At 44.4% G+C, this 15,665-nt stretch overlaps 1 protein-coding gene across 1 annotated transcript in view; it reads left to right on the plus strand.

Moving 5' to 3' along the window:
* The window catches only part of LOC127640088 (anoctamin-3-like), a 217,746-nt gene that overhangs the window by 104,715 nt on the left and 97,366 nt on the right, over positions 1 to 15,665 (plus strand). Inside the window, exons 11-13 of the mRNA XM_052122483.1 lie at positions 6,011 to 6,145; positions 6,310 to 6,406; positions 11,012 to 11,072. Of these exons, the coding sequence (XP_051978443.1) occupies positions 6,011 to 6,145; positions 6,310 to 6,406; positions 11,012 to 11,072 (293 nt within the window). The remainder of the gene's footprint in view (positions 1 to 6,010; positions 6,146 to 6,309; positions 6,407 to 11,011; positions 11,073 to 15,665) is intronic.

Here is a 15,665-nt window from a genome sequence, read left to right on the forward strand (position 1 = left end):
GGCTCGGACCTGAGAAAACACGGGACGAAACTGACTCTACCCTGAGACTGTAAAATCTCACAAAGGTAGTAGGTGTTCCCAACCCGCTGCTCTGCATATGTCTGCCAGGGAGGTGCCTCTGGTCAGTGCCCATGAGGTTGCAACACTCCTTGTTGAGTGTGCTTGGATCCGCAAGGGGAGGGGGGGCAATAGGCCAATGAAATAGCGTCCACCACCCAGTGGGAGAGCCTCTGTTTGGAGACAGCTTTCCTTTCCGCTGTCAACCAAAGCAGACGAAGAGCTGCTCAGAACGTCTAAAGCTCTGCGTGCAGTCCAAATAGGTACGCAAAGCATGTACCGGACACAGCAACGAAGGGGCTGGGTCTGCCTCCTCCCGGGGCAGCACTTGCAGGTTCACTACCTGGTTTCTGAAGGGCGTTGTAGGAACCTTGGGCACATAGCCCAGCCGCGTTCATAGGATCACATGTGTGTCTGCCGGACCGAACTCCAGGCAAGTGTCGCTGACAGAGAACGCTTGCAGGTCCCTGACCCTCTTGATGGAGGCGAGCGCGATCAGCAGGGCCGTCTTTAGGGAGAGGGTCCAGAGTCCAACTGATTCTAGCAGCTCGAAGGGGGGTCTCTGAAGGCACAAGAGGACAACTGAGAGATCCCAGGAGGGGAACAGGCTTGGCCGGGAGAAATGTAACCACCGGGTGCCTCTTAGGAACCTGATAATGAAGTCATGCTTACCCAAAGACTTGCCATCTACTGCGTCAAGGTGGGCTGCGATAGCAGCTACATACACCTTCAAGGTGGACGGGGACAGCCTCCCCTCCAACCTCTCCTGCAGAAATGAGAGCACTGACCTGAATGCACACCTTTGTGGTTCTTTGGCACAAGAAGAACACCAATTCGCTAACAAGCGCCACTTTAGGGCATACAGTTGCCTGGTAGAAGGGGCTTTGGCTTGGTTGATCGTGTCTTCGACGGCAGGTGGTAGATCAGCTGTTCAGGGGCCAGACGTGGAGGTTCCAGAGGTCTGGGTGTGGATGCCAGAGCGTGCCCCGTCCCTGAGAAAGAAGGTCTTTCATGCATTGGGACACCTGCTGCAAGGGGACTCCTGCCCGCAGAAAGCAGAGGTCTGTCCAGGGTTTGAATGTTTGGAGGCAGGCAGGGGTGACCATCAAACGGTGCACGCCGCGATGCCATGCTCATCTCGGGACTCGACTCTGGAGCCAGTGCTGAAGCGGACTTATATGCATCAACCTCAGCCGCAGAGGATGCCATACGCCCCAGGAGCCTCTTGAAAAGTTTTAAATGGACCGCAGTGCCTGGCCTGAAGGCGGCGAAGCATTCCAGCACTAACTGCGCATGCTCGTTGGTGAGGCGCACTGACATTGAGACTGAGTCTAACTCCATACCGAGAAAAGAAATGCTCCGAATCGGGGTTGCTCTTTTCCCAGTTGACCTGAAGCCCTAAGTGGCTGAGGTGCCTGAGCTGGGCCCGTGTTGAGACGTTTTTTAGCCGCAGAAGGACGCCCTTGGCAAGCAGACCGGGCTTGGCCCATGGCAGCAGGGTTGCGGCGGGGCAGGATGTGTGAAATGGCCTCTGTCTGCTTTTTCACCATGGTGAACTGCTGGGCGAAGTCCTCGACAGTGTCGCCGAAGAGGCCAAACTGGGAGACATGGGCGTCGAAGAAGCGTATCTTGTCCGTCTCGCGCATCTCGACCAAATTCAGCCACAGATGACATTCCTGAACCACAAGTGTGGCCATCGCCTGCCCGAGTCGGGATCAGGACTACCCTCGTGCAGATCTTTGAGTGCCTTGGCCTGGTGGACTTGCAGGGGGGCCATGGCATGCAGGGCGGAAGCGGCCTGTCCAGTGGCACAGTAGGCTTTGGCGGCCAATTATGACATCATCCTACAGGCCATGGAGGGGAGTACAGGGCGACCCCGCCAGGTGGTGGCGTTCTCGTGGCATAGGTGGATCGCAACTGCCCTATCCACTTGGGGAATCGCCGTGTACTTGTGGGCCGTCGAGGGTAGTGAGAGCGGATGAGCAAGGGGCTTTGTGATGAGTGGAGAGAGGTGCTCTCCATGCAGTCATCAGCTCATCATGCACCTCCGGGATGAAATGGTGGGACGTGGCTGTGAGCGGCGCGCAGACCCAAGGAACCAATCATCCAGCTGTGACGACTATGGGGAAGATGGAGGGTTCCAGTCCAGCCCCATGCTGGCGGCGGCCCTGGCAAGCATGTTGGACATCTGGGCATCAGCCTCAGCCTGCTGGCACGAAGGCGGCGAGCTCATTCAGCTCAGGGGGCTCCAGAGGATAGGCAGGCTGGCTGTGAGGTGAGCCGCTGTTGCCTCGAGCCCGGACGGAAGTCAACAAGCGTGCCGGGGGGCGGGTGGTTCGCGGGGGTGTACCCAGCGAAACCGAGCCCGCTGCCATCGCCTGCCACGTCGTCCTCAATCCCATGGGAAGAAGGAGTGACGCGGGAGGGCGGCTGGAGTGGCGTTCCTTCGGTTGAGCCACGACCGCAACTTTACCACAAACGCTGCCACGGTGTGATCGCAGCCCAGACACACGAGACAGTGCCTGTGGCCGTTTTAAGCAGAGAGCACTCTACTGCATCCAGGAACTACAGAGGGGCGGAAAGGCATCTTTACAAAGACGTGTCCTGAATAGGACGTTCAACGCTGCAGTGTATTGCTCTTTTAGAGGAAAATACTCTTTAGAGAAAATCACTCTTTTACAAACACTCCTTTAGTTTGTGCTGTCGAAGGGCCCAGGGGCAAACTGCACTGCCGTGCAGAGAAGGAGAAAGCCGCTGAAGTGCACCTTAGATCCAACAGCAGATTGCTCAGAGGTAAGAGGAACAGGTGTGTTTGACTCGCAGCTCGCTGCATACACGACCATTGGCTCCGAAGAAAATTTCTGAATGAAACAGACGTATTTCCCCGCCTTTATACCCGGGGGCAGGACATGCAAATTCTGTCTGATATTTAAAGTAATATGATGGATGAAAATAGACCATGATGGAAATTTTACAACTTAGTCCATTAGATATTTTCAGCACAACCTGTGTATGTGACCTGTAAAGCTGGCACTTGCGTGTCAATGGCAAAAAAGTCTGAAAATACAATGAACAAGAGCACAGGTGAGGGCAGAAACAAGCCCTTATGCATATATTATCTATATAGGCCAATGAGGACAGTTAGTCAAAAATGGGATCTTTATGGAAGTAGGCTACACCTTGGCACAGCAGGAGGACTGAAAGGAGGATGTGAAGTATACCTGAAGAATAACAATGTTCATTTTTTTATGGTTTTAATGTTATTTTTAATGATCTTTTCTGGTTTTAATTTAATTTAGTTTTATTTTATGGCTGTTATAAAATGTATTAATGTTACTATTCATTAAATGTATTAAATACATTTCATGCATTTGATTAGATATATTTATTGTATTTAATTAATGCTATTAGTGTAATTGTTTAATTATTATTATTGGATTTTCTGTAACATTGCAAAAATATTGCCTCATTAAGTAGCTTCAATGTAGCTAGCTACTTTATGATAGTAACTTGTAGTGTAACTAAAATATAAAAAATATATTTTCACTTGTCCCTCCTTTTCTTTAAAACAAGAAACAAAGAAAAAGAAATCTTGGTTACAGTGAGACACTTACAATGGAAGTGAATGAGGTCTGTGTGTAAACCTCATTCACCTCATTAAAGTACTCGTAGTTTCAAAAGTATAGCCACAATACATAAGCAATATGCTTGCATCTGTTAACATGATTTGTGTATGAAAAAATCACTTACTAACCTTTTCTGTATAAGTTATATCCAGATGGGGGGCTCCATCTGTCCTTGGTAGTTACAATGGCATTATGATATAAATGTGGTTTATGAAGACACCCCTAGTGTCCCTGTTATTCAAATTGGTTTAAAAACATAAAAAATGTTATTAAAAAAAAATTTGTATGTAAAAATGCCAAAAGGTTTCTGCGAGTGTTAGGTTTAGGGATTGGTGTAGGGGATAAAATATAGTTTAAAAATTCTATGGAGAGTCCTCGTAATGATAGGAGTACCAACTCCTGTGTGTGTGTGTGTGTGTGTGTGTGTGTGTGTGTGTGTGTGTGTGTCCAAATATATTCATTTATTCTAAAAAATTTTAAAATGAAAATCATATAGTCAGTGACTTGAATACATACCTTCAATGTGGATTTTCTCAATATTTGATTTAAAATGTATTTCAATATACAGTATATACACTCACCTAAAGGATTATTAGGAACGCCTGTTCAATTTCTCATTAATGCAATTATCTAATCAACCAATCACATGGCAGTTGCTTCAATGCATTTAGGGGTGTGGTCCTGGTCAAGACAATCTCCTGAACTCCAAACTGAATGTCAGAATGGGAAAGAAAGGTGATTTAAGCAATTTTGAGCGTGGCATGGTTGTTGGTGCCAGATGGGCCGGTCTGAGTATTTCACAATCTGCTCAGTTACTGGGATTTTCACGCACAACCATTTCTAGGGTTTACAAAGAATGGTGTGAAAAGGGAAAAACATCCAGTATGCAGCAGTCCTGTGGGCGAAAATGCCTTGTTGATGCTAGAGGTCAGAGGAGAATGGGCCGACTGATTCAAGCTGATAGAAGAGCAACTTTGCCTGAAATAACCACTCGTTACAACCGAGGTATGCAGCAAAGCATTTGTGAAGCCGCAACATGCACAACCTTGAGGCGGATGGGCTACAACAGCAGAAGACCCCACCGGGTACCACTCATCTCCACTACAAATAGGAAAAAGAGGCTACAATTTGCAAGAGCTCACCAAAATTGGACAGTTGATGACTGGAAAAATGTTGTCTAGTCTGATGATTCTAGATTTCTGTTGAGACATTCAGATGGTAGAGTCAGAATTTGGCGTAAACAGAATGAGAACATGGATCCATCATGCCTCGTTACCACTGTGCAGGCTGGTGGTGGTGGTGTAATGGTGTGGTGGATGTTTTCTTGGCACACTTTAGGCCCCTTAGTGCCAATTGGGCATTGTTTAAATGCCACGGCCTACCTGAGCATTGTTTCTGACCATGTCCATCCCTTTATGGCCACCATGTACCCATCCTCTGATGGCTACTTCCAGCAGGATAATGCACCATGTCACAAAGCTCGAATCATTTCAAATTGGTTTCTTGAACATGACAATGAGTTCACTGTACTAAAATGGCCCCCACAGTCACCAGATCTCAACCCAATAGAGCATCTTTGGGATGTGGTGGAACGGGAGCTTCGTGCCCTGGATGTGCATCCCACAAATCTCCATCAACTGCAAGATGCTATCCTATCAATATGGGCCAACATTTCTAAAGAATGCTTTCAGCACCTTGTTGAATCAATGCCACGTAGAATTAAGGTAGTTCTGAAGGCGAAAGGGGGTCAAACACAGTATTAGTATGGTGTTCCTAATAATCCTTTAGGTGAGTGTATATATATATTCTGGGGCTGAAAGTCGAAAGGGTGATGTAATGCTCTGAAGAATATAAAAATGAATTAAAAGGCAGAAACTCTTGGAAAAAGAATGTGAAATGATTAGTAAAGTAGAATCAGTTAAAATACATTTCCTCAAAAGTCAATGTGTAACCAACATGCAGGAACCAATTTTTTTGTCATTTGAAAAAGGCATAAAACAGGAAATGACATCACAAAAATGACACCTCTTGACAATCATTACTGTGTGTTAAGGTCAGTACATCTGTTGTCAGATATTTGGAGTTTCTTATGACCCCAAGAGAACATCATGATATTCATGATTCGAAAATACTTTTTACCTTTTACATGATGTTATTACTTATTACTTGATTGTTACTTCACTTGACATTGAGTCATTAAGTCAAAACTTTATAAAAGTTATTTGTAGAACATGTCTTTTACGTTTTAATCTACAGTAGATTTTGTTTTCTTTCGTTTTTTTTGTCGCCATCATGGACATTGATCCATCGATCTGTTTGTGTGGTAGGCGGTACTTTGGTGAGAAAATCGGCTTGTATTTCGCGTGGTTGGGCTGGTACACTGGTATGCTGATCCCTGCTGCTCTAGTCGGCCTCTTTGTCTTCCTCTATGGGCTTTTCACCATGGACTCCAGTCAAGTCAGGTATGAAAGACCATGATCAGTTATCTCAAAACACCCCATAAAATGCTGGGATAAAATCCCATGATGTCTTTGAACTAGACTAGTGTAAAAATGTCATGTAATTTACATTCACCTGTATTACAGTAATTGATTTAGGTAATGTTTGTTTTTCTGTTGTGATTCAGTAAGGAGATCTGTGAAGCCAACACCACTATCATGTGCCCAATGTGTGAAGGCAACTGTAGCTCATGGACTCTGAGTGACAGCTGTGTCTATGCAAAGGTACCGTACATCCAGCTTATACTGCAACCTCAGATACCTGCAGAACATTTGTCTTGGAATTTATTTGGTGATGGTGTGGTGTAGTTTACTGGTTAACCCTTTAATGTATACATCAGATCTTTAGCAACTCTGGACCTCATTATACCCCCTTTACCTCATAAATTTTTTCTGAGTTATGCTCACATATCTTTATTATTCTTCAAACTTTTTCTTATGTGCCATGATAAAAATTTTTACATTTGCCAAAATTGCTAAATAAAAAAGGATTTTTTTTCTAATTGCTTTTTACGAAAGTGTAAAGGTTCGTTAGTTACCCGACTTATATCATAGTGTCACAATATACAGTACTGTATACTTATGCTTCCATAAATCATATTTTCACATCTATATACTATCACAGGATATCATTTCTTTGTTTATATTCAAGACAAATTATATCTATATTCATTCAAATGTCTTCTATTTAATGTCAATTTTCTGTGCAAAAATAATGAATTATTATTATCCCATATTATTGTACACATACATATATAACCTGCTATTTGTTACTCAAAGTTGTGCTGTTGTTTCATTGATTGACTTGATTTACATTGCTGCTTGATGAAGAAACAACATTGAAGTACACTATAGCAAGTAAAACACATATGATATGACTATTGTCATTTGTTGTTGTATTGTCATACTACTGAACTTATTCAAGTTGTGTGTCATTTTAGATTCAGTAAGTGCCTGAGAAAATACATTTGTGTAGCTCAATATGTGTCTGACAGCCTGTTGAATCTCATAACATTTCAGCATGGAAGTAACGATTCCCGTTATATTTTAAATAAAACTTAAAAATATAACCAAATACATTATTTTCTACTATTTTATATTTGTCTCAAAAATGCCTTTAAAATTTGACACTGTCTGAATATTGTGTAGCTCCATTTGTGATATACTGTATATACATGCCGGGTTACTAAATATACAAGGTATGTAATAATGTTTGGTGAAACACCTGTGCATTTAAGGGTTAAATAGATCTCATTTGTGGTTTTTCTTTTCTATGGTTGGGAGCATTAATAAACAGGCTTATGTGTCCTCATCATTCCATGGGGTGATGAAGGTTGTAAATCAGTTATATAAAATAGCACTATTTCAAGAGGAACCATCAGTCATTGTTTTAGTGGTGCTACACCTGGACCTAAAAGATGTATGTGGATGATGGGAAAACTGGTCTTAATGAAGGAGAGAGACTGTGTTGGATTTATGGTTTTCATGAGACACAATAGTCATCAGTCACAGTATCAGGTGCAGCTCATCACATGCTGCCATTATCGCACTCCTCTTTCAGGCTGTCCGCTCATGTCATGTGCCTGGACTTCGGTCAACGGTCATATATAAGGATATATAAATATGGGTGTATAAACAGCTACTTTGCTCAGACATTTCAACAACACTTTCCCACTGGCCCCACTCACACACTTTAAAATGGTGCTTGAGATCTTCACCTTTGAAGACGATTTTCACAACCCACAGTTTTCATTCCTCAGCTTAGCAAGCCCAAAATACAACACAAATACCTTGCTGCGACTCCAGACACCTCTATAATTATATAGAGGTGTCTGGAGTCACAGGAAGGTATTTGTGTTGACAACAACACAAATGGGCCTACAACAAACCCAACACCAACCCCAGGTCCTCCCCATTAAGAACTGAAATTCCTAGAAATCACCCTCCTAGACTTCTTCTCCACACCCCCATGACTCCATTCTTCAAGACATTTCCCACCAAACTCTACAAACAGCTCAGAAATGCTTCAAAGTTTTCCCCCTAAATTATTAATTAATTTCTAGATTTTTCTCACCCCAACAAACCTAAAAACTACTTACTATCGGCTTCCTCCATTGATCCAAACTCACCACAACAAAATTCGACCCAAGAACCCATCCCACTATTTCAAACCTCCATATCCTAGACAACGACACATTCAGATCTGTCCTGCTCAATTCTGGCATCTCAGATAAACTATACTAAAGCCATTCCTTTCGCATCGGCGCCACAACCATAGTGGCCCACAAAGGCCTGCCCAAACACTAAACACAATTACAAGGTCCCCGGCCAGCCGACTCATATCTTGGCATCATCCGCACCAACAATATTCATACTAGGAAGGCCCATTAAGCCCTGATCATCTAGTCACAAGTTCTCGTCAGAGGGATGCTTGCTTCATCCTCGAATCTCCAACAGGACGACCCAACCATTCAGAACAGCAGGGGTCCACCCCGGCCAGCCCCCAAGCCCCCCTGTCCCACATCGCAGAACGTGCATGCTTAAAGCACTCAAGGTCTCTCCCATTCGAACCGCAGCAGGGGTTCTCCCACTCAAATACCATGCAAGTTAACTCATGTTTATTTTTATTGTGGGCTCCCCCTTTCGAAGCGCAGTGAGGACTCCCCTGTTTGAATGCCGTGAGGGCCCCTCATTGCCAGGAGGAGAGGCTGAGGTCATTCAGAGCACATAGCACATATACTCGGGGTGACCTGCCCTTGTGGTTAGGATCCACACCTCTGCTCATGCGGGCATAGCTACTCCAATGCAATCCACAATGGCTCTCCTATTCAAAATACAGTGGGTGTTCTCCCGTTACAAATGCTGAGTGAGCTATTCACATTTATTTGTATCGTGGGCTCCCGTTTGAAGCTCAGAGGACTCTCCTGGTCAAATGCAGCAAGAGCCCCCGTTCGATCGCAAGTTGGACTCGCCTGCTCAAGTGGAGCAGTTTTCCCTACCATGCTGCATGGGTCCATCTGTCAAACTCACCAAGCCTGGAGGAAGACTTATGGTTCGGTCGGGGTGGCTAGGATTCTTGCCTCAGTCCGGGGCAACCTAGCCCTAAAGCGTGGCATAGTGATCTATCCAGCACTCGCAGAGCTCATTTCTATATGACCGCAACCACCACTGTCACTTCTGTGCTTCTGCTTAATTTCTATTCTCCACCTCTACCTATTCTATACCTTCTAAACCCTAGTGTGAGGCTGCCTCCACTAGTATCCCCCACTTGTTCTATCATACTTTGGCACCTCTGCCCACCTCTCATAGGGCTCAGCAAGCGCCTTCCCCTTCCCCATACACTTTTAATTGCTCCACACTCCTTTTTGGGTACAAGATGTATCATAAATACTTTGTCTCATCTCAAATACAAGACTCCATAGACAGCTCGCTGTCCCATTTTTTGGCATTTTTTGGGGGGTATTTGTGCTCAGGTCAAGCCTCGAGCCTCAAGCCCTTCCCCCAGGGCAGCGAGCCGCAAATGTCTACACTATCCTCTAAGCAGGATTAAATTAATTTGCGAACTACTGAAATCAAATCTGTTTGTCTGACAACATCTCCTCAACAAATACAATGCAATACAACAGCTTAGTGTTGATTATGGAGTTTTCTTGTACTCTTAGCTTACATCTCAATGAAGAGTCAGTTGCCGCCTCATTTACATATAAATGTATTCATTTGGCAGACGCTTTTATCCAAAGTGACTTACAAAAGAGGAAAACATAAGCAAATAATCTTAAGGAGACATTTGTACGCAAAGTGCCATACTACAAAGTTTCACTAGCATCAGAATAGCATTCAAAACAGATTTAAGTGCAACAAGAATTTTTTATTTTTTTGAGACTGGTTAAGTGCTCTTGGAAAAGATGTGTTTTTAGACGTTTTTTGCAGACAGAGAGTGAGTCAGCTTCACCGATGGAGTTGGGAAGGTCATTCCACCAACGTGGTATGATGAAACTGAGAGTCCGGGAAAGTGTTTTGGTGCCTCTTTGTGTTGGTACAAGGCGACGTACCTTAGCCAACCGCAGGCTTCTGGCGGGAGTGTAGATCTGCATAAATGATTTTAGGTATTCTGGCGCAGTCCCAATGACTGTTTTGTATGCCAGCATCAGAGCCTTGAATTTAATACATGCATCAACCGGCAGCCAGTGGAGAGAGACAAAGAGTGGTGTAACATGCGCTCTCTTTTGTTCATTAAAGACCAGATGTGCTGCTGCATTCTGGATCATTTGCAGAGGTCTAGTTGCACATGCAGGAAGGCCTGCAATGAGGGAGTTACAGTAGTCCAGTCTAGTTATGACAAGTGACTGAACAAGCAGTTGTGTGGCATGTTCAGAGAGGAAAGGCCTTATTTTCCTGATATTGTAGTGTAAATCTACATGATCTTGCAGTTTTTGAGCTGTGGTCTTTGAAATTTGGCTTGTTATCGATGGTTACCCCTAGATTTCTAACCGTTTTGGAAGGTGATACTGTAGTTGAACCCAACTGCATGGTGATGTTGTGTTCAACAGCAGGGTTGGCTGGAAAGACAAGGAGTTCGGTCTTTGCTGGGTTGAGATGCAGGTGGTGCTCCTTCATCCAGGCCGAGATGGATCACTGATTTCATGATAACATACACTTACTATGTGCAAAAAGTGCAAGTAATGATTTAGCTTTTTGTGGTTTTCTATATATATATATATATATATATATATATATATATATATATATATATATATATATATATATATATATATATATATACACATTTTGTTTTTTTCTAAAATGTATTGTGTTTGTTCTGCCAACCAGGTGACTCATCTCTTTGATAATGGAGGCACAGTCTTCTTTGCTATCTTCATGGCGATATGGGGTGAGCTTGAATCTTTTTTTATTTAATCAGTGCTCTTTCCTTCAGCACAGAGAAACACAGGTCAGCATTTGGTTCGAAGTACAAATTAAGTCATTATAGAAGATGTTCCTTCAGCGGGCACGTGCAGAATAAGAATCTATAGCTGTCTGCTGCAGCTATAAAAGGATTTGAGTCAAAAGCCAGAGAGAAGCAGCTGTAATTAATCAAGGCCTATATTACAACAAAGTGTCCAATCAGGTCAAAGCAGACCTCATTTACAGCTCAAACAGTTAAATATTTCAGTGCTCAAACTTTAGATAACTGTGTACATTTGGAGAGCACATGGACAAACACATGTAAGTATCGGATTGTCCCTGACAATGATCACAGATGAGCTAGTGCTAGCTGATTGTGTGCACAGTATAAAGTGAAATTGACTGGCTAAAGCTAATGAAACACTTCCCAGGAGAAAGTAGACAAAAGAGGTGAAAACCAACAATAAGATAAACTCTAAATAGAACTAATAAGCATACAAAATTTTAGAATAGAACATAATAGAATAGAATATAACAATATTTTTGATAAGAATAGAATTGAATACAACTAATGAGCATAAAGTTTAGAAAAAATTTAATAAAATATTACAGAAAAGAACTGATCAGCATACAACAGAATATAAGAGAACATAATAGAATAGAATAGAACAGAATAGAATAGAATGTCCTGGTTACTTCAGTAACATTTGTTCACTGATGGAGGGAACGAGATGTTGTGTCGATGTAGTGACACTAAGGGTCGCTCTTGTTAGCCCGAGACACATCTGATCTTTGATAAAAGGACATACGGGTATAAAGGACATGCATACTGCTCATTCAGGTTTTGTGCTGAGGAGCCAAGAATAAGGTCCATTTCAGTGGGTAGTTCAGCATTGTGGCAGGAGGAACACAATGTCTTGTTCCCTCCATCAGGGAACGGAGGTTATGGAAGTAACCAGGACATTCCCTATCTGTCACTCACTCGACGTTGTGTTGATGTAGTGACACTAGGGGTCCCCTACAAAAACGCCACAACTAGCTGAACTGTGTTATGTGGATCGGTGGTGCGAGACAGGCAGACTAATGTGTGCCGCATAGCCAGCGCACCGGGCCGGCACGTAACCTCCCTTGACGCTAGTATGAGTGACGAAAAGCCCTTTGGGGATGAGACAATTACCCAAAGGATAGGGACAGGTGAGCCCAGTCGTGTCTCTTCTCTTTTTTCTTTTTCTCCCCCAGAAAAAGAGAGAAACCGTTAACCGACAACACCAACTGGGCACTCTCGTTCGTGGGGTGCACCATCATCGAGACTGAGTCCAACTCCAGGCCAAGAAAAGAGATGCTCTGAACCGGGAGGAGCTTGCCCTTTTCCCAGTTGACCTGAAGCCCTAGCCGGCTGAGGTGTGAGAGCACCAGGTACCTGAGCGCACACAACGCGTCTCTGGAATGAACTATGTTTAGCCAGTCGTCGAGGTAGATGACAATGAAGTTGAGAACGACCATCATGAAGACGCGAGGAGACAGGACACGCCGAAAGGGAGGACTTTGTACTGGTACAACCGACCCTCAAATGCAAACTGCAGGAAGGGTCTGTGTCAAGGTAAAATTGAGATGTGGAAGTACGCGTCCTTCAGGTCTACCACCGTGGACCAATCTTGATGTCGGATACTCGCTAGAATGCACCTTACCATCAGCATCTTGAACTGGAGACTGTGTAAAGTCCGGTTCAGTACTCGTCCAAGATTGTCCACAACCCACCGCTTTTTTTTTCGGTACAATGAAGTAGGGCTTGTAAAACCCCTTCTTCCCCAAAGAGAAAGGGTGGACGGTGGTCGGGGTGATGGCCGTACACACCAGTTATGTAACCAAAGTGGGGGGAGGAGGTGCTTTGTCCCCACGGCCAGTCGACACCATCTGGGTTTGAGTATGTTTGTGCCACAGCTTGGTGCGCAGGGGTGGGGAAACTGCCGCAGGGGCACTGGACATGCCAAAGAGAAACGGTGGACGGTGGTCTGAGTGATGGCCGTACACACCGGTTATGTGACCCAAGAAACGAGGAAACTGCTCTTTTGTTTGGGTACCGCAGCTACTGGAGCGTGCGGCAAATCAAAATGAAAGGGAAACAAAAGATTTTCCTCCCGGCCCTCCACTGGGGGATGGAGTGGTCTGTCTACCAGCTCCAGGACAGCAGGTCTACTCGTCCCTGGTCCGCCCGTCTCAGGGGCACTTAGAAGTCTTCTTCTTAGCAGGTGGCCGTGAGACTGGATGGCTTCTGCTTCCTGCAGGGGGCTCGATGCCAGGGCCTCAGGGGCGGGCCGAGGCGGAGCCGGTGCAGCCTCCGCAGGGAGACGCCCTTGGTGTCACGCAGACACCAATGTCCGTCATTTCGGTGTCTGTCTGTGACTGGGTGACCACTCCCGAGGGGGAAAGCACAGCGGAGGTTTCCGCGTCAGACTGGACGAGCCCGCACTCCGATGCTGCGCTCGAGAGCACATCACCTTTGCGGGCACCGAACAAGAGGTCGAACTCGCCCTGGGACGAGTCGGCGCACTCATCCGAGCAACTAACCAAACAAGCGTGCTGGGGAATGGGAGGTCCGTGGGGATTTACCCGGCAGAGGTGGTCCCATTGTTGTCCCCGTACCGCTCCCAGTGCTCGCCGCGCTGGCCTCATACCCATAGGTAGAAGGACCGAGGCAGGGAGCAGCATGGCAACGTTGCCATGGTCATTGGACATGGACATGATGCATCCAAGAAAGATGTCTCGGTGTGGGCGGCACCCATGCACAAAAGACAGCGATCGTGGCTGTCTGAAGGCGAGCGATATCGACCGCATTCAGGAATAACATAAAATCGGAAGAGCATCTTTAAAAAGACGTTCCAATGTGTGCCACTCTTTTAGAATATACTCTTTTAGAAAGGAAAAATTACTCTTTACACTCTAAGTGATCTGCTGAAGCACCCAGGGGCGATCTCTGCAGTGCACCTGTGCAGAGAGGGGCTATAATAAGCTGTAAGGATCCAGCAGGGGTGAGGAATGGAAGCCATGGGAAATTCAGCTTGCTGAACCATCGACCGCTCGGCTCCGAAGAGAAAATCTGAATGAGCAGTATGCACGTCCCCTCCTTTATACCCATATGTCTGGGGGAATGGCATGCAAATGCCACTTGCAAATTATCATTGCCGTTTTATCAAAGATCAGAGGTGTCTCTGGCTCTCAAGAGCGACCCCTAGTGTCATTACATCGACACAAGGTCAACAATGGAACTAATCAAACTGATCAGCATACAACAGAATAGAATAGAACATAAGAAAACATAATGAAATAGAATAGAATAGAACTAAATTGAAAGAATCAGCATACAATAAAATAACATAATAGAACAGAATGGAATAAAATAGAACAGAATAGAATGAATCAGCATACAACATTCTAGAAAAGAATACAACAGAACAGAACTGATCAGCATACAATAGAATAGAATAGAACAGAGCAGCATCAAATAGATTACAATAGAACATAAGAAAATATAATAAAAAATAATAGAATACAATAGAAAAAAATGTATATAATCAGCAAACAATAGAAGAGAACATAATAGAATAGACCCGATGAGCATACTGTAGAAGAGAACAGAATAGAACAGAACATAGTATGTGTCCCTTTTGGCCCTCAATGTCAAAGCTTAGAATTGAACGCCCTTAAATTCACAAATTCATGTACAAACCCATTTTCAGAAAAATGCTAATAAAAACAAAAAGGAGTGATTAGTAAATTATTTTCACCCTTTCCTATAGTGAAAGCACTACAATTACACATTATATGACGTTTTAACTTGTGAATTTCATTGGGTTTTTTTTCTTTCAATGAACAGTAATTTCAAATCAGATGATTGCAACACGCTCCAAAAAAGTTGGGACAGATGAGTGTTTACAGTACCTCTGTGAAACATCACCATTTCTTCTAATAACACTGTCGTAGGTGTGCTTCATAATGCGCCACACATTCTCAATTGGAGATAGTCAGAACTGCAGGCAGGCCAATCTAGCACCCGCACTCTCTGCTTACACAGCCATGCACTTGTAATCCTGGCAGTATGTGGTTTAAATTTGTCCTGCTGGAAAATGCAGGGATATCTCTGGAAAAGACGGTGCTAGATGGCAGTATATTTGTAAATATCTGTCTGCATTAATGGTGCCCTCACATATGTGCAAGGTACTCATGCCATGGGCACTGACACACCCCTGGCCCATTCAGACACTGGCTTTTGGACCTGATGCTGATATCAGCTTGGATGGTCCTTTTTCCTCTTTGACCCGGAAAACACGAAGGCTGTTTTCCAAAAACTATTTGAAATATGGACTCGTCGGACCAAAAAACACAGTTCCACCATGCCCAGAGAATTCGGCAGTGCTTCTGGACAGTGTTGATGTATGGCTTCTCCTTTGCATAGTGAAGTCTTAACTTGCATCTGTGGATGCAGCGGTGAGTGGTGTTGACTTATAAAGGTTTACCAAAGTAATCCCAAGCCCTTGTTCAGGATATCCATTACAGATGTATGACAGTTTTTAAGACAGTG

This window comes from Xyrauchen texanus, chromosome 49 (genome assembly GCF_025860055.1).
Source record: "Xyrauchen texanus isolate HMW12.3.18 chromosome 49, RBS_HiC_50CHRs, whole genome shotgun sequence".
Classification (NCBI taxonomy): Eukaryota; Metazoa; Chordata; class Actinopteri; order Cypriniformes; family Catostomidae; genus Xyrauchen; species Xyrauchen texanus.